Here is a 23,288-nt window from a genome sequence, read left to right as displayed (position 1 = left end):
CCATGAGGTATTCCCGCAGGGGTTACCTGAATTTGAAAATGTCTTCAAGGGTCCCTCCCAGGTAAAGTGATTGAAAAAGGCTGGAAGACACTTAGGAGCAGTATAATATAAATTGTGTAGATTGAGAACATTAAGGGACTATTCTTTTTCAATTTAAGAAAGTTTGGTAGTAGCATAAGTGAAAACTCCCTACATGAGTGTCTGCCTGTGTAATAGCTAGTCACTCAGGGAATGCGTGTGTACCCTTAGAGCTCTTTGTGATAAACCAGACTAGGAGGATGTGGGAGGGACAGAGAGGGTGGGCAAGACCTTGCTGACAGGTGGGGTGGTAGGTATCTTCAGATGTTTCGAATGTTAATGAGGCTGAGGTCTTCTTGGAAGGATGAGTGCTGTCAGTGTTGTTTGGGGGAACAGGGAGGATGGGATCTTGGTGCCTTCTTCAGTGGACTTGCTCCAAGACAAAGATACTTTTGATAGTACAAAATAAAGGGACTCTGGGAATAAGTTGGCCATACAGCTACAGAACATACAACTCTGTGGCACTAACTGGTTCCTTTTACTTTGTGAAGCTCCTACTTTACAAAAGAATTTTATAGTTTAGGTCTAGTCACTTTTTGTGTTTATTTGTATTTGATAAGACCCGAGTGTCACACAAACTGTTCTTCCCCAACTGTACAATACCGTGTTCTGTTGGGGTCTAAATTCATCCATTGACAGCTTTTGCTTTCAGGTTAATGTCTGTTTATTTTCACTGACATTTGAGCATCTTGTTACAAATGATGAGATTCCAGGGTGGAATTGAATGCTTTTCTTTATTTTTCTTTTAAATTTTAAAAAATTACAGCAGTTAAAAACACTCTTGTGGTTTAATGAACTCTTTTGCTCTGGTGAAAAAAGAATTAAAATTGGCATTTTAAAATATGTTTCTCAAAGCTTAAAAACACAATTTTCAAATGTTAGTTTTACTTGTGTTTTGCTTTTTTTATAGCCAGATATTCAGCTTGTTTTTCATAGTTTCTTGTATTTTCCAAAAAAAGAATCAAAATAAATTTGTTCCTTAAAGATTGGTGTTCTGTACTTTTTCTTCCTTTCTACCTCTTAGTAATACAATTTCGTTTCATAGTATACATATCACAAAAAATATTTGCATGTCAAATAATGTATCAAAAAAATCATATACATGGTTCTAAAAAAGTAAAGATAGAAAAAATTTTTAGTTGCTCTAGATTAAATACTCGCAGCACAAGCCTGTAATTCCAGCAACTCAGGAGGCTGAGACAGGAGGATCATGAGTTCAGAGCCAGCTTCAGCAATAGCAAGGTGCTGAGCAACTCAGTGAGACCCTGTCTCTAAATAAAATACAAAATAGGGCCGGGGATGTCGCTAAGTGCCCCTGAGTTCAATTCCCAATACTCTCACCCCCAAAATTTCCTAAATAATCAAAGTTTCAGGTATTTTACAGGATTTGTTCCAAAACAAGTTAACAATATGGTGTTATAGTTAATTTCATTAAATTCACTTTTGAGTTATTTGGACTCCTCATTTTAACATCAACATTTTAGTTTGTCTTCAGATATTAATCTCATAAAGATGCTATGCAGAAGAAATTCTGACTTGAACATTTTTCTTAGAATTGTTCTTTATTTTTAATTAAGCATGACAAGATAAATGAAACATTGTGTGCTATGCTTTTCAGAGTAATCATTTTACCTCTGCTATTTTAAACACTACAAGTCATTACTTTTGTTAGGTCATAATAATATACTTCTCAAATATGTTTAGATATTTATTTGCTGCTTTATTTTTTGGCTAAGTGCAAAACAAAAATTCAGATGAGTTTTCAACCAGGAAAAATCTTATACATTTTAAGAAAGTAATCAGAATTTATCAGGAAGTACTAAAAGAGAGCTTCAAGTTACCCTTAAATCCTTCAGTTTTCTTATCAAGCTACCTTCTTCCCCATTCTTGGTCTCTTAAAACGTTGCGCTTGATTTTTCCAGTGATTGTCTTTGGGAGTTCTTGAACAAATTCCACCTAATTAACAGGCATATTATGAGACACTTAATTCCATTGGCTTATCCCAGCTGTCAGTGTAATAGGAGAGAAGGCTCATGAAACTCAGAGGCTGAATTTTAGCTCTGGAGATGTTCTTAACCTGAGCTCATTGCATTTTGTGGGCACCAGAAACTGGCCTGTTCAGATAGTAAGGACCACAGGGCAGCTGCCTCTTACTGGTGTTTAGTGTAAATTCACTATGGGCTCTGCCAGAAGAAAGTAACTCCTTTTGCCCCTTTGTTTCCTCTCTAGACTTGACCATAAAGTCCTGTCTGTTCCCCTCAAAGTAAGATTATGGAAGAAAAAAAAAAAGATGTATTTTAAAATGTCATCAACCCTCATTTCTGAAAATCAAAGGGTTTAGTTTAATGGAGAAAGTGTTAAAATGGTTGATTAGTTATTGGGTTGAAATTAACTTCCTTTTGGCTCAAGTGGCAACTTAAATGGAATTGGTTCAGAGAGGATTAGTCCATATCAAGCAGTAGGCCTCCAGGGCAGGAAGGAAACTGCAGTTCTGTCTGTACTTAGGATTGTTTTTGAGTCCTCTCTTGAAGAAGGTTTCAGGGAAGATCCTTCCTTTGGATACTATCTTCGTGAGCCTTAAATGTGGTCACTTGATACTTTCAGGCATGCACTTTGAATTTATAGGCCTATTAGGCCAAGAGTACCAAGTTGAATCAGGTGCCATCCCTAAAAATAAGTCACTTTGGCAGATACTGCTTCTATTCTCCTCCCCATATGGAATAGAACTAAGAACTAATTAGTTATATAAAGATTCTTACTCTGTATTTCAGAGGTTTTTTTTTTTTTTTAAACCTAGTTTATCACATATTTGTAGTGCCCTGATACGTAACATTTTAAAGCAAAATTCTCAGGCTAAACTGAAAAAGTATACTATAAATTCAAAATCCAGTAAAATCTATAGACCTGCTTAGACCTAGTTTGGTAACCCAAAGGTGTACTTGCCTTTCTTGGATATTTGTAAGGTGCAGTTGATTTTTTCACATGATCCTGAAGCTCCAGAGTTAATTTCTCAGGGTTGGAGGATTTGAAAGCTGCAGATAAGACAACAAAAGCTTTCACCACCTGCAGGCAAAAAAATAAAATAAAAATAAAACATTTACATGGCCATCTTTGTTTTTCAGACAAGTTAAGGGCTGAAGGTAGGCACTGTTAATAGCAACCCGTGATAAGTTCAGTCACCTCTGAACAGAGTTTGTACACAATTATAAAGTTTGATAGTTATTTCCAGGTAAATGGATTGTGAGTGAGGGGTGCAGCGATGCTTTTATGGCTGAGTTCTGTTTACATGTCACATATTTAACATTTCCCTTGACCTGTGTAACTAAACAGACATCATTGATTGACAGATGACCCCTTACGCCAACAAGCCTATAAAAGAAGCATGTTGTTGCAGGATAAATGGAGGGTCTAGAGAATATGGTTTGAAGGGGTGTTGGGGACCCCTAATGGAGGAAGGATGATGTGTCAGTAATGTGCATTTGACCACAAATGCCTCTAAGGTGTTTCTTGCCTCCTCTGTTTTGCCTCTCTTTAGAGCAATTAGATCATTATTGGGTTAGCAAGCCTACTTCAAATGATTATTCATACATGGATTCTAATAGGTATATACTTTTGGTGTCCTGAAATCAAGAGGAGACTATTTTGGAAAATGTGATTAGATGATAGTGGAGGGGGTCCAGGCAGTAGGGGCACAGGATCCCATGTTCCTGCAGAGGGTCTCTGGCAGGAGAGAGGGAGGAACAGAAAGCTGTGGGAGGATGCTGATAGGCACACTATTTGGGGATTTTTTCCCCCACTTGCTGAGTCTGGAAACTTTCATGAGGAATGGAAATTCTCCTTTCATGTTATAAGGCTTCCTCCTAGAACTAAGGTTATTACCGTCATTGCCTTAGTAACCTTTCATTAGACCCTAAAAGGCCATGAGACTTATTTGGAGTCTGGCCGCAATCTATTTGTATCTTTTCTGTAAGAAACTGTATTTTGAGCTCCCTGACAATTCTACAGACTGAAGTCTATTGCTTTTGTTTATGTACCCTCTGTTCCCTGTTTTTAGTAACAGTGCTTGTAGTTTCCTATGGAGCAATACCCTAACTTCTCCCTGGTGGGGTTGGTACTAGCCCTCATGTCTGATGACAGGCATGTGACCCAGGCCTGGCCAGTGGCCTCTATCATTCTCTGGACCACATTGGCTAGAGATGTGATCTAAGATGGGCAAATGAGATCATGGAAGTTACTTGCAACAGTTGAAAAGAACTTTTGTCCTTTCCTGGAAGAGTGGGGAGGATTGTTAAGCCACAGGAGCCTGGAGTTGGTTGTTATCCACCAAAGTGTTCAAATGGTGCCAACTTAAGCAACAACAGAGCCAGACATGGAGAGAGACTGTCATGCTAACTTCACTGAATGCTTGGCTATATCTGCTCCTGAATTCTTGTTTGTGTGAGCCCCCCAAATTATTATTATTATTGTTGTTATTATTATTATTTATAACTGAAGTCAGTTTGAGTTGAATTTCTGTCCCTTGCCACCTAGAGAATCCTAATCCTCAACCAGGAGCAGTGGCGCACGCCTGTAATCCTACCTTCTTGGGAGGCTGAGGCAGGAGGATCGAGAGTTCAAAGCCAGCCTCAGCAAAATTCGAGGTGCTAAGCACTCAGTGAGACCCTGTCTCTAAATAATATACAAAAACTAGGGCTGGGGATGTGACTCAGGGGCCGAGTGACCCTGAGTTCAATCTCTGGTACCAAAAAAGAAAAAGAAAAAAAAAAAAAGAGAGAAAATCCTAATCCTCTTTGGGACACAGATCATTTGTAAAGTTGATTGCCTACTACACTATTTTAAAATTTTTTTTTTAATTTTTGGCCACATGTATGCCTTATAAGTGACCACTCTTGATTTAGTCTTTGCTGTGGTCAAATGCACAGAAGTTGAAATACGAAACTGCAGCTGCAATGAATGGTGTTGGCTCTACCTCTCCCCGGATTGGATCTGGACTGCTGACCACGGCCGACTCCACGACCGCAGGGTGCTCTATGAGTGCGCTCTCCACCTCGAAGGGCCCAATGCGGTACCTGCCGAGGAAAAGAAACCTTGGGTGCTGTGCTTTCCCAGCGGATTGCCCTCCCCGAGGAACTGACGAATTGAATCATCACTTCCTGCCAGTGGCAAAGGTACAAACCCAGAGGATATGATGACATCATCAGCTCTGCCCACAAACCAGAAGTACCCATCGCCGTCCTTCACGCCTCTGTCTCCGGTGACATAAAAATTTCCTCTTAGGGTGGCAGCAGTTTTCTCTGGGTTGTTCTAGGAATCAAAAGTGTCATTTGGGAATTAGTTTGCACAAAACAGACAGGGACATGGCACCCATTAAATGACTGGCACAGTACACATTCTACTTCTAAAGAAATGATTTTTTTTTTCTAAAAAATATAGTTTCCAGCATAAAATACAAAAGTTCCAAAAAAGTTTAATAAAAGAAAAGTCTCTCTTTTTCCTTCTGGTGCCTCCCTCTGTGCCCACTCCTGCCCCCAGCCTGTCCTTTCTGAGGACAGCCACTGCACCTGGTTTCTTACACCTGGAATTTAACCTTGACACTTAGGAGATGGATGAGGTTCTCTCCAGTTTACAGTTGATAAAATACACGGGGATTTGTCACTCGCCCACGTTTAATATAGCAAGACATGTTGAGTGGAAATTTGGACATGTCTGTATTTCTCCATTTCCATACCACATATTCAGAGAAGAAGCAGAAGGGCCGAGTGGACTTCAGTCTGAGAGCAATTTCCCCCTCTTTGCCAGGTGGTAGGACATTGCCGTTTTCGTCTATAATCTGAGAACGCAACAAACAGTTCAGGTTCTGACATTTTTTCTTTTCACAAAATGACAATGGGTTGTGAACAGCTGTGTAAGGAGGGGCAGGGAGCTGCCAAAACAGCTCTCTTCCTCAGGGAGCCCCATAACTTCTCAACCCACCTGGACATCGTAGGGCAAGACGCCTCTCCCCATGGAGCCTGGTTTGATTTCTTGTCCTTTCAGGTTGGCACAAATTATTCCCTATTGAGAAGACATGCATTATATTAATATGTAAACTTGATTTTCTGTAGTTACATATTTCATGACCGTGAAACTCAAGATTCCATATTGACTCATTTCCCCCAGTAGGCAAGCTCATCTTCTCATCTTCTAATATATTACTTTAGAACAGATTCCAACTTGAGTGGGCCTGGGAATCACCTGGAACGTTATTACAACGTAGTTTGCTCATCCCAGAGTTTCTGATCCCACACGTTTGCGGTAGGGTCTGAAAATCTGCCTTTCTAACAAATTCCCAGACGACGCCAGTGAGTCTGGTTTGAGGACCATACTTTGAAAACCACTTCAAAAGACTCCATGATGTGACTCTTGGAGAAAATTTCCCACAGAGAACAATGGAAAGATGGGCAGCTCATTCTGAGCCTCACCGACCCCTGCAGCCCCTCCCTGAGTTTCTCCTGGGTGGAGAGGAAGCAGGAATACTATAGAACAATCAAAATTCCCCTAAGTCCAAACCAAATTAGGAAATTCACGAGTTTTGATAAATACTGGCAAGGTAAGTTATTTTGGGAAATGACATTAAAATTCAGAGCAGGATTGGGGCACCTCAGGTGTTCAGTTGACAGACCTGGGACTGAAAAATCCCAGTGTCCATATCTGCAGGTTCTGTATCCTTGGATTCCACCATCCAAGTGTTGGAAATATTTGTTTTTTAATTGCATCTGTAGTGAATATGGGCACTTCCTCCTTTTTATTTCCTAAACAGTACAGCACAACAGGTATTTAAGTAGCATTTATATTTTGTATTACATATTAAAATTTAAATCATATTAAATTTAAATCATCTTTAAATTTTAATTTAATATTACATATTAAAATTTAAAGATGATTTGAAGTGTCCAGGAGGATATGTGTAGGTTAGATGCAAATGTTGCACCATTTTATATAAAGGGATGTGAGCATCCCAGGATTTCGGTATTATCCTCTGGGGTCCTGGAAACACTCCCCATCGATACCGGGGCACCACTGTATTGAACTTAAACTCTGCCCTTAAATATACCACTTCTGTCTGTCCGTAGCCCTCGTACAGCTGCAGCCCAGTTTGCGCCTTCCACTGTTCCATCACCTCCGGGTTGAGCGGCTCTCCTCCTGTCACACAGTGCCGCAGCTTCTTGAATTTGTACCTAAAGAGAAAGAGCTGGAGGTAGTCTTGGGGGAGAGAGAGGGGTGACTTTTCACAATGAGATAAGGAAGACATTCAAGCAACAACCCGGAGAGCTAGGGAGGCAAGTCTTAGAAAAGATCCCTCTACACACATTTGTTGAATGACTGCCATGTCGCCAGACCATTAGTGATGAAAAGAGTTTCCTGAAGGAGCTTACACTGTGGCCAGGGGTGGGGAGAATTTAGCTATTAAGGAAAAGCCTAGAAGAAAATGCTAAAAATAAGTATTTGTGAGACAATGTAACAACTAACAGCAATTAGGGCTTTAGGAGCCCTCTTAGACTCTGTTTTACAGATGAGGAAACAGACTAGAAAGGTTAAAGAATTTGCCCAAGCCCAGGGGCCTTGGAGGCTGAGATGGGAGGATTGTGAGTTCAAAGCCAGCCTCAGCAATAGCAAGGTGATAAGCAACTCAGTGAGACCCTGTCTCTAAATGAAAACACAAATAAGGCCGGGGATATGGCTCAGTGGGCAAATGCCCCTAAATTCAATCCCGGTACCTACCACCCCTCCAAAAAAAAAAAAAATTTGCCCAAGAACTCTGGAATAACAAGGGATCAGGTGGATGCTCTGTAGGGTACATGTAGCACACGTCTCTCCAAGCATGTCATCAGCAGTGTCTGAGGCCACACCATGATAGCAGAGCGTGTTTGACTTTGGAGTTGAGCTTCTAACCACTGGCCTTACTGGACTCAGGTGAGGAACCCTGGACCAGCCTCTCACACAGGGTGGTCCCAAATGTTTGGGAGGGTGTGGGTAGGACACAAACTGTGTGTATTTAAAAGAACCATTGAACAGCCTTTGAATTGTCCTTGAAATGTGAACACAAGAGTGTTGAGAAGGGGAGGCCAGGGATGCTGGGTGAGCGCCTTCGCTGTGGTTCACACGGAGACTCCTGCCCACGTACCTCTTGAGGTCTTTCTGCACAAGCATCCGGTACACGGTGGGGGCACTGCACATGGTCGTGATGGGGTAAGTGACAAGTGTCTGGATAATGGATAGAGACAGAGATGTTAGAAACCGTCCACGGAAGGCCATGACTAGAAGGGAGGCCTACAGCCTGTGGTCTCTTCCACCAGCATGAACCCATCTCACGGCTGCTTCTAGGAATAAGAAACCAAATATGTATTTGTTGTCACTAGTGACCATGTACCTGTTGGGCGTTTCTGATTACAGTTAAGAATGTGTATCTGGGAGGGCTGGGGTTGTGGCTCAGTGGTAGAATGCGTTGCCTAGCATGTGTGAGGCCCTGGGTTCGATCCTAGGCACCACATAAAAATAAATAAATAAAGGTATCGTGACCACCTACAACCAAATATAAATATATATAATGAAAGGGTAAAGTTTCTAAGCTGGAAAGCTTGAATTAAAATGTAAAAGATTAGTTATTATTAACTTCCTCTGTTACACCCAGATTCCTGAGATAGTTAAGACAACGCCCTACTGGCCATTCAGCCTAGGGCCCTGTGCAGTTTGTCACAGGGCCCGAACCAATCAGTTTGAATGTGTACCCAGTTTAGAAGTGACCAATCACCCCTGCCCAGCCTGTTCCCGCCAATGAATGGACTAATCATGTATCAGAGTTGTTGTTCAATTTTCCCGCGCCTCATGATGATTTGTTCTGATGTATGCAAAGCCCCCCACCCACTCCAAAAAGTGTACTTAAGCTCTGCTTGACCTCTGCTCTGGGCTCTGGGCTGCTCTCCCTTCTTGAGTGAGCACGGAGCCCGAGCGCACTGGAACGGATCCCTAATAAATCCCCCTTGCCATTGCATGGAGCTAGTCTCCTGTGGTCTCTCCTTCGCCGGACCCTTACAATATAAAAGAATCAAAAGAAATAAAAAGAGTATGTGTGTGTTTCAGAGACAGACAAGACACACACCATCCCAACTGACAAGCCAATTGTTGAATTTGAAAACAACCCAAAGTTAAGAACTGGTCTGTTTTACCCAAGGGCTGTGTGTTACCTTTCATGGTGGAAACTTATAACGTCCCTGCCCATATGTTCTTGCTTTGTGGTACCGACTGACCCACTGGTACCTCCCCAGCACCTTTCCCACAGAGAGTATTAGTCCTTTTGAGTGGATTGAGTCAAGGCAGAAATGGGCATTTTTCAAGGCCTTTTGTTAATGGTTTAACGGTTTAAAGTCTGATGGGCACATTTTGTCTCCAGTTCCTTAAATGACCTAGGCATCTAAAGTCTAAAGGAATATTAATGTTTCCAAGATCCTCTTTCTGGAGGAACAAGTTTCACTGTGTCAATGTGTTGACAATTGTAGTAAGCTTAAGAATCTGGGAGAAGGCTGTCTAGATGTATATACAGGCTATCTGGATTGTCATAGATCAACAATAACCTGTAGGCTGAAAATGAGCATTTCTACCATATGTTCCCTAGATTTAATTTTTTTTTTCCTGTAGTGCTGGGCATTGAACCCAGGGCCTTATGCATTCGAGGCAAGCACTCTACCAACTGAGCTACATCCCCAGCCCCACTAGATTTAATTTTTAATAAGTGTAATGTATACATCTAAGAAAAGCATAAATCTATAGAGGTTTTTGTAGCGCTTACATTATCTTTGTAAAATACATTATCTTTGTAAAATAAAAATGCTCTTATTTTACAAAATAAGTTAGAGACTACAAAATGAACTGATCTTCAGGGCCTTCTGTAAACCTGATAAAGAAACCTCAGCCCTTCTTTACTTTGTATTTCTCTCACAGCCCTGGAGAAATCGTGTCAGAGTAGTTTGCAGATAACAAACAAAGGTGTACTGTGTATTTAATATGTACATTGTCAAACTTAATTGATTTTTCATGGATGAAATCTAACTGGTCTGAATCACAGTCTTCTAAAGGCTAAGCTATCAGATATCTGAATCTAGTCATGTCTGGCTGAGATGGAAATGCACACCTGGTTTCCAGAAGAGTCTGCCAATTAAAATGAGAAGCATTCAACAAATAAAAAAGAGAGAGAGAGAGAGAAGCATTTAATTTTGGGTGGGGTGGAGAATGGAAGGAGCTGCTTTATGAGAAAGATGGTCCCACCTGCAATCTCCTCCACACAGGAGTTCAGCTTTATCAGTTATTGTCTTATGTTTCTTTAAACCAGAAACAAAATCTTTGTTTCATCTTGAGATTTCTAATCTGTTATTTGAAACCAGGCTCCTAATGAAGCCAGATTTAAAGTTAGGTAGTAGTTAGGTAAATCTGGGTCTAATATCGAGTGAAATCTAAAATGGAGGCCATGAGAATGAATTCCTGGAAAAGTTGAGCAACTCTTGAAATGTTAATGAAGTCCAGGAAACAGCCCCCAACAAATTTGGAGATAGCCCATCCCAAAGAAATGTTAATGAAGTCCTTCCTGCCCAGATTACTTCTTTGGCCCACCTGTGTCCCACCCCTCGGGCCTTCCCACCTACATGCCATCACTGAAAGAACTATAAAAAGGGGAAACAACCGCACTTGCATGGATTCCACCTCTTGGGTCCCCTTCTTCCTCCAGGAGAAGTCTTTTCTGCTGTCCTTTAATAAACTTCTAATTTCTACTCTGACCTTGCCTCGGCGTGCTTCTCTGGTGTTATTCTTCAACACTGGAGAAGCAAGGACTGTCACCAGTCAACAGCAGTGACACTAAGCAGTCACAGATTTCGTGACACTAGAAATCCTGAGCGATTTGAGCTTAAGTCTGGGTCTCCCCCTTGAGAGTGGCGGGGTGATCCCCTCCACTCTGTCAAATGCATTCAAAAGCCTAGTCCCAGGAGGGTGTGCCTCTGAGAAAGGAATGACTTTCAGAAGCCCTGTATTCTGAGGAATCATATTTTTAATAGAAGATGGGGTGTAGCTCTAAAGAGACATGTAAGAGAGGCCCCGACTTACATCCAGGAAGGCGTCGGTGTCAAACGAGGCCATCCGATGCACAAAGACGCAGGCGCCCCAAAGCCAGGAAGAAAACACACTACCAATGGCGGCCTTGATCCAGCCTGTGTCTGACATGTTCCATATGACATCAGAGGACTTCAAGTCCAGCCAGTATCTGAACAATACGGAGAGGCAACAAAACAGACCCCAACAAAATCAGTACAAACAAAAACAAAAACAGGAAAGCAAAGTGTCTCTGAGGAGTGGCCATGCCCTAGAACCTCAGGGGCTAGACAGAAGGGGTTAAGGGAAGCCCCAACTCAAGGCGAGGGGTTCCATTTCCTACTCTTGTCAGTGGGCTTTTCCAGGAATCCTGGGTAGTCCATGCCTGGAGTGGGGATCTGGCTTTGGCAGGCTTTTCTGAGCTCACCCATTGATGCAACAAATATTTATTAAGCAAATATCATGCGCTTGGCACTCTTCCAGCACAGTGAGCCAGAGAGACTGAATCTCTAAGAAGGGGAATAAGCAAACAATAAAGTAATTAAGTATGTAATAAATACCATGATTTCAAGTGGTGATAAGTGCTGTGACATAAATAAAGCAGGGTAATGTAACAGTTTTAGAGGGTTTTCTTTTTCTTTTTCTTTCTTTTTTTTAAGGAAGGCCTTTCTGGGTAGGTGAATTACCTGGCAATGAGGAGAGGGAGCCCAATGTGTCTTTATGGGAATTGAATCAAAGTCACTTCCATCTTAAGTTCTTTCTTGATCTGTGGGTCAGATGGCACCATTTACTGAACTAGGGTGGGACGGGGCACCGGAAGTCATTCTATGTATGGGAGGTACCTTACAGCCATTCCAGGAGTGTTCATCAGACAGTGGACGCACCTTATGGCAGCTCTGGGGAAGAGTTCATCAAAAGCAAAGTTTTTGCTTTGAGTTTTTTCCTCCTACCTTCCACAGAGGGCGTACCCAATGCCAATGCTACTGTGAGAGTGCTGAGCCATCTTCGGAGAGCCCGTGGTACCGCTGGTGAAATAAATGGCCATTGGTTCTTGACTTCCTGTCTCCACACAGCTGTGCTCTTCAGAGGCAGATCTGAAAAACATGGTGGTCCGAGATGGTAGAGCCATTTAACTAGGATGTTCCTTTTGCTCTGAAACAATAGCTTCCCAGAGAGGAATCCCTTAAATCTCAGAGGGACTTTGAAGATCAGTGCTAAAAATCTAGCCATTCAAATCTTTTTTCTTTAGCTCACTTCCCTATGAGTCAAATAGATAGCCAAGATAGCTTTCAGTATTCATAACCAAAGGGTATGCATTTTATTTATTTAAACATTTTTTTCATAAGCGCTTTGCTTAATATGTGGAAGCCAGACCAAAATAAGGAGAAAAGCGGGTGGGGGAAATTGTATGGAAATAGAAGAGAGATCGGTGGAGCAGAGAAAGGGGATTGAGGGGAGGGAGGAGGGACAGGAAGAGGGAGAACAGTGGAATAAAATTGACCAAATTATGCTATGTGCATATACGGATATACCCCCATGATAATAAAACTCTGATTTTGCTCTGGTACCAGGCAGTCAACTGCTTCAGGGGAGACCGTCTCTGTATGGCTCCTCAGAATAAGTCTTGATGAACTTAAGCCAATGATGGTTTAGGAGCAGGCACAATCTGCAGCTGCTCAAAAGGGTGCGTAGTCCATTTTCTGTACACTTTAGCTGTTTTTTACCCTCATATCTTTGCTTATGCTCTTCCTATGCCTAGAACATCAACTTTATTACCTCAAGATTAGAGTTCAGGACCCTTTGCACTAGGGGCAGGAAAAGAGAAGCATCAGTCTGGTCATAATCTTGACTTTTCCCCCATCCCATCTAGAATATTCTAGAAAGCGTTCATGGGCTTCTATCCTAGGAAGGCAGAAGGAAGGTGAGAGGTCTTCAAATGAACTCCTTCAACAGAAGATTCATTGGTGCTAATGATTTATTGGTGCTTATTTATTGGTGCTAATGTAAAACTGCCCTTGCTATTGCTCTGTGTGATTTATCTGAGAAACTGGCTGACTTGGCCATAACTATCCTGACCTCAGTTTGTAGAGGAACAATCCATGGTCTTTTTGGAGTTATGACATTCCAAAGTTGTTTGAAGTGGGGATTCCCTCCATCTCAAAAACTGCCCTCCAAATGTACAGAGTTTCAGTTTGAAATTCATGTAATTCATTTTTTTCTTTTGTGAGTTTTATGCCATTTTTAAGCTTTCCTGGAGACTCAAGAGTTGTTTAGGATGAGGGGACCATCTCTGAAGTGGGGTGGGATTGCTGTTCATAGAGTGTGCAAGATAACTGGGATGGAAAAGAAACAGGAGACTTCAAAGTGTGGATTTAAAAAAAAACTCATTCTTTAAGATTTTTAATTTTGGTATTTGTATAATGCACAAAAATATATGTGTATAGTTTTAAAATAAATACATGTTTTGGGTAGTGTGTTAAAAAGCCTTTTGCCAAAGGAAATACATAGGCAAATAAACTGGATGTCCCTAACCTTAGGAATCAGTACATGTGGGATTTGAAAATGATAGTGCGATTATAATTACGACAGTATTTATGGAGTGATCGTTTTGAGCTAGGGTATTATGCTAACATATCTCCTGCTTTATTGCATCTGATCATCAAGATAAATAAAGGAAATTTATCTTCCTTTAATAAAACCACGGCTCAATACTATTGTTATCCACATTTTATGGGCAAGGTACAGACTTTCAGAAAGATTATTGGGCTTATCTAAGTTTATACAGCTTATAACAAACAGGACACCGATGTGAACCCTTGGGAGAGAACTTTGCAATCAGCCAACAGGATTTGGTTTTCATTAATTGATAGAGTAAAATTTAATTCCAACCAAGGGAACTGATCTGGTATCCAACAATGTTTACATGTCTTTTCTTTCTGTATACTTCTCTGGGAAAGGCTTTTGAAAACCTTTATTTATTATATGTCATCCAAGTGAATCAGTAATTTAGATTAAGGGAAAGTTGATATCAAACTTTGTTGATTTTCAAATAAAAAAAGAACAAAAACATAACTTATTGAACACCTCTTTGAAGGATAATATTATTGATTAACCTTTTACCTACATCTTTTACAGCTCAGAAAGGACTTTCTCACATATTACCTTTTTTTTTTTTATCCTCAAAACAACACTTAAGATATATGCAGTAGAATCCTCCATATTTACACAGGAAGAAAACTGAAGTTAAGTGATCTGCTTTGTTCATTCATTCATTCACAAAATATTTCTCAAGGACCTGCTATGTGTTGTTAGGTAGTGGAGATAAAGTGATCAACCAAACAAAGGAAGCCTCTGCTTTCTTAGAGTTTTAGAGCTTGTTAATTAGGGCAGGTGTTGACGAACCTTTCCTATAAAGGACCAGATAGCAGATATCTTAAGCTTTGTGGACCAGAGAGTCTCTGTTGCTTCTATTCAACATTGCAGTGGTAATACAAAAGCAGCCATAGACAATATGTGAACAAATGGGCATGGCTGCCTTCCAATAAAACTTTATTTACAAAAACAAGGGGTGGGCCAGATTTGGCCTGTGCATTCTCATATGCTGATTCCTACTCCAAAAGAGAAAAATAGGGGAAATACGTGAATAGACCTTGGAACTCAGATAGTAACAAATGCTATGAAGAAAATAAGAGAGTGATGTGATGGAGTGGCCTATAGCGCTCCTTTGGCTAGTTTGGTAAGGGAAAGCCCCACTTAGGATAAAACATTTGAGCTGAAATCAGACAGCAAGAAGCCAATGGTGAAAAGAACGAGGGAAGAGCATCCCAGGAAGAAGAAAGAGCAGGTATAAAGGCCCTGAGGTAGGACATGTTTGAGGAATAAAAGGAAGTGAGATAACAGATGTGGTCCAGGGGTTAAGCAAGGGCCAAGCTATGTAGAATACTCATTGTTGGCCACAGAAAGAAGAAGGAACATGGAGGCCGGAAGGCTATATTGCTTCCTATTGCCTGTAAATCCTTTAATAGGTGATTCTTTTCTAGAAGGAACCCGGGTCAACTCAGTGTTGCTGAGTCCTTGGAGACAGATTCCAAGATGTAGCCGTGATTTGTGCTCTTACTGGTGCTACAGACAGACCAGGAAAAAATACTCACTGGAATAACTGGTGGAAGCTGAGCCACCCTTCCCGGCTGTGTGGAGACACCAGGAGTTTGGTCTTCAGGTGAGGACACTCTGACATGATGGATTCTACTGTGGGGGCCACCTCCTCACTGACCACAATGCCCTTGGCCTCGGATACTTGCAGCCGGTAGAGGATGTCTCTTGCTGTCAGCTGGGTTGTTCCTGGCATGAAGACAAGCCCTGGGAAGGATAGAAGGTCCCAAGCTCAAAAGAACTGTTGTCCACTATGTAGGCCCTCTGTGGACCTGGGGCATTGTGCCTGAGCCTGGAGGAGTCTCACAATCCAGCCTTCACTTCCTCCTGCCTTGGTCCCAGGGCCCTCCCACAGGACCCTGGTCACTGGAAGTTCATTATGGCTCTGGGGACTGACAGACTCCAGGTCTAATCTCTGTCTTGTCACTTGCTAGCTTTGTGGCCTTGATCTCTTGGCCTTCCTTTCTTTATCTGTGAAATGGGGATAATGGTAGCACCCGGCATATGGGAGATATTGTAATGGTAGGTGCTGATGTGACATCTTAGTGGTAATAGTGGACTCATCATGGTGACTAGCACTAGCCATCTTACTTCGGGTTTTCATGAACGTCATCATATTCAATCCTCTGAACCAAGAGTCTCCAAAGTGAGATTGTGAGATTTTCAAGATAATCCCATAGGAAGGAGAAAAGAAAATAACAGAACTTAAAAAAACTTGAGATACTATAATATGTTTTGTGATTTTATGTCCATTTATTTATTTATTTATTTTTAGGCGGACACAACATCTTTGTTGGTATGTGGTGCTGAGGATCGAACCCGGGCCACGTGCATGCCAGGCGAGCGCGCTACCGCTTGAGCCACATCCCCAGCCCCGATTTTATGTCCACTTTTTAACCTTTATTTTATTTATCTATGTGGTGCTGAGGATTGAACTCAGTGCCCCACGCATGCCAGGCGAGCACTCTACCACAGAGCCACAACCCCAGCCCCAATTTCTCTCTCTCTCTCTCTCTCTTTAACCAGGGGCACTTAACCACCAAGTCACATCCACAGCCCTTTTTTGTATTTTATTTAGAGACAGAGTCTCACTGAGTTGCTAAGTGCCTTGCTAAGTTGTTGAGGCTGGCTTTGAACCCTCGATCCTCCTGCCTCAGCCTCCTGAGTTGCTGGGATTACGGGTGTGTGCCACTGCACCTGACTCCTATTTCCTTTTTGTATATATATTTTATAACATGCATACTCTATTAGTGTAGTAGAACAGTATTAAAAAAAACTATAACCAAATGGTAAGAGGCATGTCCTAAATATTTTTATTGATAGATTATACCTGGAGACTACTGTTCTGGGAGGTTCATGCAGTGTGACCATTTGATGGAGATGAAATCTGATCACAGCTGGTGAGTGGCAGAGGCAACCCTCAGGCCTCTGGGTCCCCGTGGTTTAGCATCACTGAAATTTACCTAGACTACTATGGCACTGCTTCATTTATACCATTTCCTCACTTTATCCTAAACACTGATTGGACATAGACCTCAAAGTACCAGTTCCTGATGAGAAGAACATATGTGGCAGAATTGGATGTAAGAAAGAGAGAAGGCAGTTGCACCTTCTAAAGTGAGTCTGTGGGAAAAAAGTGGCATTATGTAAAGCATCATGGATACCCTCTATCATTTATGGAGCACTTATAATGTGCCTAGGATCACACTTAAAATTAACCCCTGTGTGACAAGTCACTCAAGGGTTGCGGAGTCAGTGTCAGAGTCAGGGTGCAAAGATACATTACCCAGACTTCCAAGGTGTATGCGGTATACCAGACTGCTTATTTCTTGATGAATTTCCTGAAGTTAGCTAAACATGGAGATGTGAATTCCCAGGGAGAAGACCATATTTTTTTGAATATATTTTTAAAACTCTTAAACGTCATCCTCTTATGAGAAAATGAATAAATATGTCAATATAAGGAAGTTGATTAAAGAAACACCCTAGAGGATCTCAGAACATTCACCCAATTTAAAAATATACCATTCTTTATCTTACAAACCACTTGTTCTTAATGAATCTCAAATAGCTGGTCCCCTGGATTTGTGATGTGAATGTGTCCAAAGGATAAACTTCTATTTCAGAGGGACTGGAGTCATTTCAGATAGTAAATATTCAACAGATAACAAATATCTTGGGCTGTACTGCATGCAACTTTTCAGCAAAACCAAACTGTTCTGCCACGTGTTACAATATAATCAATCTCAGTATTCACAGAGAATATTTGTTAATTCTGAATTAGAAAACAGACTCCTCAGCTGCTTGCTTTACGTTGAATTAACTGAGTGCTTTCGAGCATTGTTTGTGTTTGTTTCCGTCAGCATTTCCTAATTTGTAGTTGTTCCAAATAATATTAAGTATTTATTTTTTTAGGACAAGTAGACAACCTTTAATCTTCTCCCAACCTATGATTAGTTTCACATTAGCAAGTCATTTTTCAATAGTGAATATAAAAAGAATTTGATATATTGCTGCTTTAATTCATAATCATATTGGCAGTCAGAGCATTTTTCAATATTATTATAAAATTCTTATTATCATATTAGCATCATTACTATCTTCTCCTTATTATAAATTATCCTTCAAGTGATAGCCCATGAAGTGGAGGTGCCAGACTTTCAATCAACAGTAAACACATCTCATCTTCCATCTTGGCTAAGTTATAATTTATGTAATCATTTCAATTTGTTTTTACTATTGTTAATGCTATTGCAACAAAGCATCTTTGTCTTCTCTATGGTAGTATCCTTTGGTATGCTTATTGATTTATTAATTCTGAATTTTTCAAATTGGTGCATTATAGTGGTGCATATCGATGGAATTTGTGCTTACGGATTCATACATGCACACCATATAGCAATATGATTTGGTCAATATTACCCCCAGCACTTTACACCTCCTCTAGCTTATTTTAAATTTGTTTATAAAGATTTATGGTGTGTTTCAGAGCAGATATTGGCAAATTTTTGGGGGGGGGCAATAAAAGACCAGCTAGTGAATGTGTTAGGTGTTGTGCGTATGATCAATCTTGGTCTTAATTAGCACCTCTGATGCTATAGAACGAATGGAGCCATAGATAACACATACATGATGAGCATGGCTGGATCCCATTACAGCTTGATTTACATAAACTGGTGGCCAACTGCAGGCTCTGGTATGCTGATCCCTGCCCTAAAGGAGAAATTTTCATTTTGGGGTACATTATGTTATCATTTTGGGAGAAAAAAAAAGTATAACTGAATATATTAATCTTTTTGTCAGGAAAAGGTAGAGGTTTTCCAACTGGGATCTGTCTACAATACATATATTTATAAGTCCTAACATTATAAAATGCTCTTTTTATTTTTTATTTTTATTTTTTGTATTTTCACATCAGAGAGAATCCAAATATATTCAGAGAAGAAAAATTATAGATCATCAGGCTGAACAAGTCATAATCCAGGACTGCAAAGAAGCACTGGTACCCACATTGGCTCTTATGGAGCTTTGCATTTAAATCCTAACAGCTTGACTTTCTAGCTCTGTGACTCTGTGCAAACTCCTTAACCTCTCTGAGAATCTCCTACAAAAAGGTTATCACTGGAATACTGACTTCTTCAGTTGGTATTGCATTATGTTTGCTCTTAATTTCAACCCTTCTCTTCCTGTCCTTGGTAAGCACAGATTAGCCAACGCTAACATTTTAGAAAAGGCTCAGGTTTTAATCTCTGTGTGTCTCTGCATGATGGAAAGATGTGACATGATGACACTCACCTGTTCGCATGCAAGCCACATTGATGAGCCACCATTCGGGGATCCGGGGCAGGATCACGGCCACTCGGTCTCCTCTCTGCAGGCCACAGGGCTTGGTGAGCACGTTGGCTGCCTTTCGGGACAAGGAGCCCAGTTCTCTAAAGCTCCATTTCACCTCATCCCCTTGGCCATTCACCCACCACAGGGCTGGGTTGGCTGGTCTCTGCCCTGTCTGGCCAGAGACATAGGAAAGAGAAGAGAAGGTGTTGTGGTTTGGAAGTGTCATCTGTTAGGTAAAGGCTTGGTCCCCAGCTGGTGGTGCTACGGGGAAGTAGTGGAAACTCTGGGAGGTGGGGCCTAATGGGAGGCAGTTGAGTCATTGGGGGCGTGCCCTTAGACAGGTATTGGCACCGTGGCTCCTTCCTCTCTCTCACCCCTTTTGCTTCCCAGCTGCCCTGAGGTGAACAGGCCTCCTCCACCATATGCTCCTGCCACGATGTACCGTGGTGACACAGCCCCAAAGCAACAGGGTCAAGTTGTCATTGACTGAAACTGTGAGCCAAAATAAACCTTTCCTCCTTTTAAGTTGTTCATCTCAGACATTTTGTCATAGCCACAGAAAGCTGACTAACAAGGCTTATAGGACTGGTTACCAGACATATGGGACATCTGCTGTTACTCCTCCTCAACACCCTTCCCTTGCATTTTAGTAACAGCAGGTCAGTTTATCTCTGGGGGGACTGCTCCTTTCCTATAGAACACAGCCTTGGTGAGACAACCCATCAGGGAACTTGCCCTTCTCTGAACAGGGGGTGGGAATGTGACCAAAGTTGGGCCAATCAGACCTTTCCTCCATGTGAATATTTTAGTTTTCGGAGACGAACCCGAAGAGAAAATGGTTGGAACCCAGAACCTGGCTCTGGGTCCTTGGTACTTCTGTGTTCCCAGGGAGCTGTCTTGGGAACATGGCCATGGATGTGGCCCATGTTTGGGGGTTTGTGACCTTGGATAAGTAGCTTAACTTCTATGGTTAAGTTCCTTATCTGAACCTCTTCTCCCCCAGGGTGGTTATGGGGATTTGATGAAATAATATAGGTCAGTATTTCCCAATCTGATTCATTTGAGTATGGTTTCTTCCCACCAGATGTGCCTACACCTGCACTATTTACTTTATATTTGTCTTTACACTGATTCACTTGTATACATTTATTCAAGAAGAAAAATGCACCCAGTGGTTTGGGAGGCTGAGGCAGGAGGATCAAAAGTTCAAAGCCAGCCTTAGCAAAAGCCAGGTGCTAAGCAACTCAGTGAGGCCCTGTCTCTAAATAAAATACAAAATAGGGCTGGGGGTATGGCTCAGTGGTCAAGTGCCCCTGGGTTCAATCACCAATACAAAAAAAAAAAAAAAAGGAATATGAATAAGAATAATAAGAAAAATGCATTTAATCAGTACCACTTGCTAAAAATAGGTAACAGAACTGGGCATGGTGGCACATACCTATAATCCCAGGAACTCTGGAGGCTGAAGCAGGAGGATCACAAATTAGAGGACAACTTGAAAATTTAGTGAGACCCTTTCTCAAAACAGAAAATAAAAAAGGGCTAGGGATGTAGCTCAGTGATAAAGTGCCCTGGGTTTAATCCCCAGTACCACAAAAAAAATTTGTAAAAAAAATAGATTTCAGGGCTGGGGATGTGGCTCAAGCAGTAGCGCGCTCGCCTGGCATGCGTGCAGCCCGGGTTTGATCCTCAGCACCACATACCAACAAAGATGTTGTGTCCGCCGAGAACTAAAAAATAAATATTAAAAATTCTCTCTCTCTCTCTCTCTCTCTCCTCTCTCACTCTCTCTTTGAAAAAAAAATAGATTTCAGGAATATCTATAGTGAAACCCAAAATATGCCCTTAAATTTTAACCTAAAGATAGTCACATGCTACCTGCTCTCTCTGCTTAAAAGAGAATCTAGCAAGAATTAAGTGTTAAAAGACACAATGACCAAGATTTCAGGAAGACTTTCCCTCTTTAATTAACTAACAAGAAGGACTAATTTAACATTATTGAGTTCCTTGTGGATCTGGTACCTGGCATCATCTTCTGGACCACGGGGCAGAGCATTTGGCTAAGCGCTGATACACGAAGTGTTTCATGGGGTGCCTGGCCTGGGGTGGGGTCAGAAAGCAGGGCCCTTGTCCCCAGACTGCAGTGCAAGCCCTCCATGAGGCATGTGTGATTTATTCGTCTCCACCTCGGATCCTCCCCTAGTTATTCCAACAATAACTATATCCATGAAACCAAAGCTTAAGTTACTACATTTTCACTTAAGCCTGTGACTATCCTGAACCCAAGGACCTGTTTACATGAGACTTGGATTAAAAAAGAGGGAAAGAAGCATAAATAACTCTGAGTAACCCTGATATGTGTGGGTGGGAGGAGGAAAGGGACCAGAGAGACTCCAGAGAAAGCCTGATGAAGGTGAGGGCCTGAGATCTCAGGCGACAGGGGACGGCCATCAGAAGACCCAGGAAACCAGAGCAGGTTAAAGGACTGAAATGAAATCGACGAGAGGACCCCAGGGCAAGGAAATGGAAGACAGAAGCCATTATCTCACACCTTCTCCTTTTGAGACCATTGGTCCAGCACATCCCCAGCAAAGTTAAAGTTCTTAGGCACCGACTTGTCACAGAGATTTATGGCTTCAAAGTCAGCAGTAGTCAGAGGCGCCCGAATCTGGTGATCGCCGTGAAAGTGGCGACCAGAGAGCTTGGCCACCCAGGTGAATCGAAACGTCCAGCGGTGGAGAAGAATCTTCATGGTCTCCAAAGGACTTTGTCTACGGATGGGGACACAGAGGTATCCCAGCCTGTGGGGAGAGACAGGTAGAGAGTGTCAGCTGTAAAAAAATAAATAAATAAAAAAAAATTGTAAAAAAATTATTCAAGAAGAAAAATGCACCCAGTGGCTTGGGAGGCTGAGGCAGGAAGATTGCAAGTTCAAAGCCAGCCTTAGCAAAAGCCAGATGCTAAGCAAATCAGTGAGGCCCTGTCTCTAATAAAATAAAAAATAGGGCTGGGGATATGGCTCAGTGGTCATGTGCCCCTGGCACATTGAGGAGTCCCCAAAGAACACTCCATCCTTCTTCAGAGCTGTAGCCATTAGAGACTGATGGGTCCCCTATCACTGTACTCTCCTTCTTCCATCTGCCTGTGACCAGGTTGGTTCCTACTTTCTGCCAAACAAAACCAAAAGCAGATAGAATACTTGCTGCCTGGATTGACATTGTCAACCTGTCCACTGTGTGTGCTGTTCTGATCCTGTGTGCTATCCCTCCTCCAGTAAACTCTTCATGAATGTCCATTTCTACCACTCAGAGTTGGCCTGCCATGGACCTTGAGTCTGGCTACCCTGTTCTCCTTTTCCCTCAAGTTCCCATTACAATCGGTAACTGATTTGGGGGCAAATTACTTATCTTCTTTAACTTCCATGTTCTCATCTGTGAAATGGGGAAATATTATTTACCTTCCTCCTAGGGTTATTTAACAAGAAAATGTGTAAATACCTCGCTTATACAAATGCATTCAGTTGGTAACTACTGACACTGTAAAGATCGTCTCCAGGAGCGCTGTTGTATGTAGCGCAGTTTCCTGGAGAGTCCTACTGTATTCATTAGGAGTTCTGGATTTCACTCTCATCTATGTCAAAACTAGCTTGGTGACATTGGTAGTCACTATTGTTTCCAGACTCCCATCTGCAATCTAATCTATTTTTACTAATTCTATTATCACTTCTTCTTTTGAATTTCCATATCTCCCTTCTGTAACACTCATGTGACAGTTGTCTACCTGGTACTCTTTTTTTTTTTTAAATATTTTTTAGTTGTAGATGGACACAATATCTTTATTTATTTTTATGTGGTGCTGAAGATCGAACCCAATTCTTCACACGTGCAAGGCAAGTGCTCTACCACTGAACCACAACCCCAGCCCCCTATCTGGTATTCTTAATTATCATTTTTATCTATGTCTCCATAATCTACCTAGATGGTGTGGGTAGAAGCTATGAATTGCATTCTTTGACTACACCTGACTTATAGCCAATGATAGAAGCCAGTGTTTATGAAGTTATTGCTACAGGCCAGACACTCGGCTTTCCTGGTACCATTCAACTT

The 23,288-nt window shown here is 41.6% G+C and overlaps 1 protein-coding gene across 1 annotated transcript; it reads right to left on the bottom strand.

Moving 5' to 3' along the window:
- Positions 1–1,947: 1,947 nt before the first annotated feature.
- ACSM4 (acyl-CoA synthetase medium chain family member 4) lies at positions 1,948–22,114 on the bottom strand (the record flags this gene model as incomplete). Its single annotated transcript, XM_081297048.1, has 13 exons — positions 21,734–22,114; positions 19,144–19,354; positions 15,348–15,555; positions 12,147–12,290; positions 11,212–11,368; positions 8,243–8,322; positions 7,172–7,295; positions 6,052–6,132; positions 5,807–5,908; positions 5,255–5,382; positions 5,048–5,147; positions 3,022–3,141; positions 1,948–2,034 (listed from the first exon to the last, which is right to left on the bottom strand). Exons 1-13 carry the CDS (start codon positions 21,932–21,934, stop codon positions 1,948–1,950), a joined length of 1,743 nt encoding a protein of 580 aa, XP_081153174.1. The 5' UTR covers positions 21,935–22,114.
- Between the last annotated feature and the right edge of the window lie 1,174 nt (positions 22,115–23,288).

This window comes from Spermophilus citellus (assembly GCF_964194105.1).
Source record: "Spermophilus citellus genome assembly, chromosome: 6".
In the NCBI taxonomy this organism is placed as follows: Eukaryota; Metazoa; Chordata; class Mammalia; order Rodentia; family Sciuridae; genus Spermophilus; species Spermophilus citellus.
Note: the sequence above shows the minus strand (reverse complement) of the source record. Positions and strands in the feature narration are given on the sequence as shown.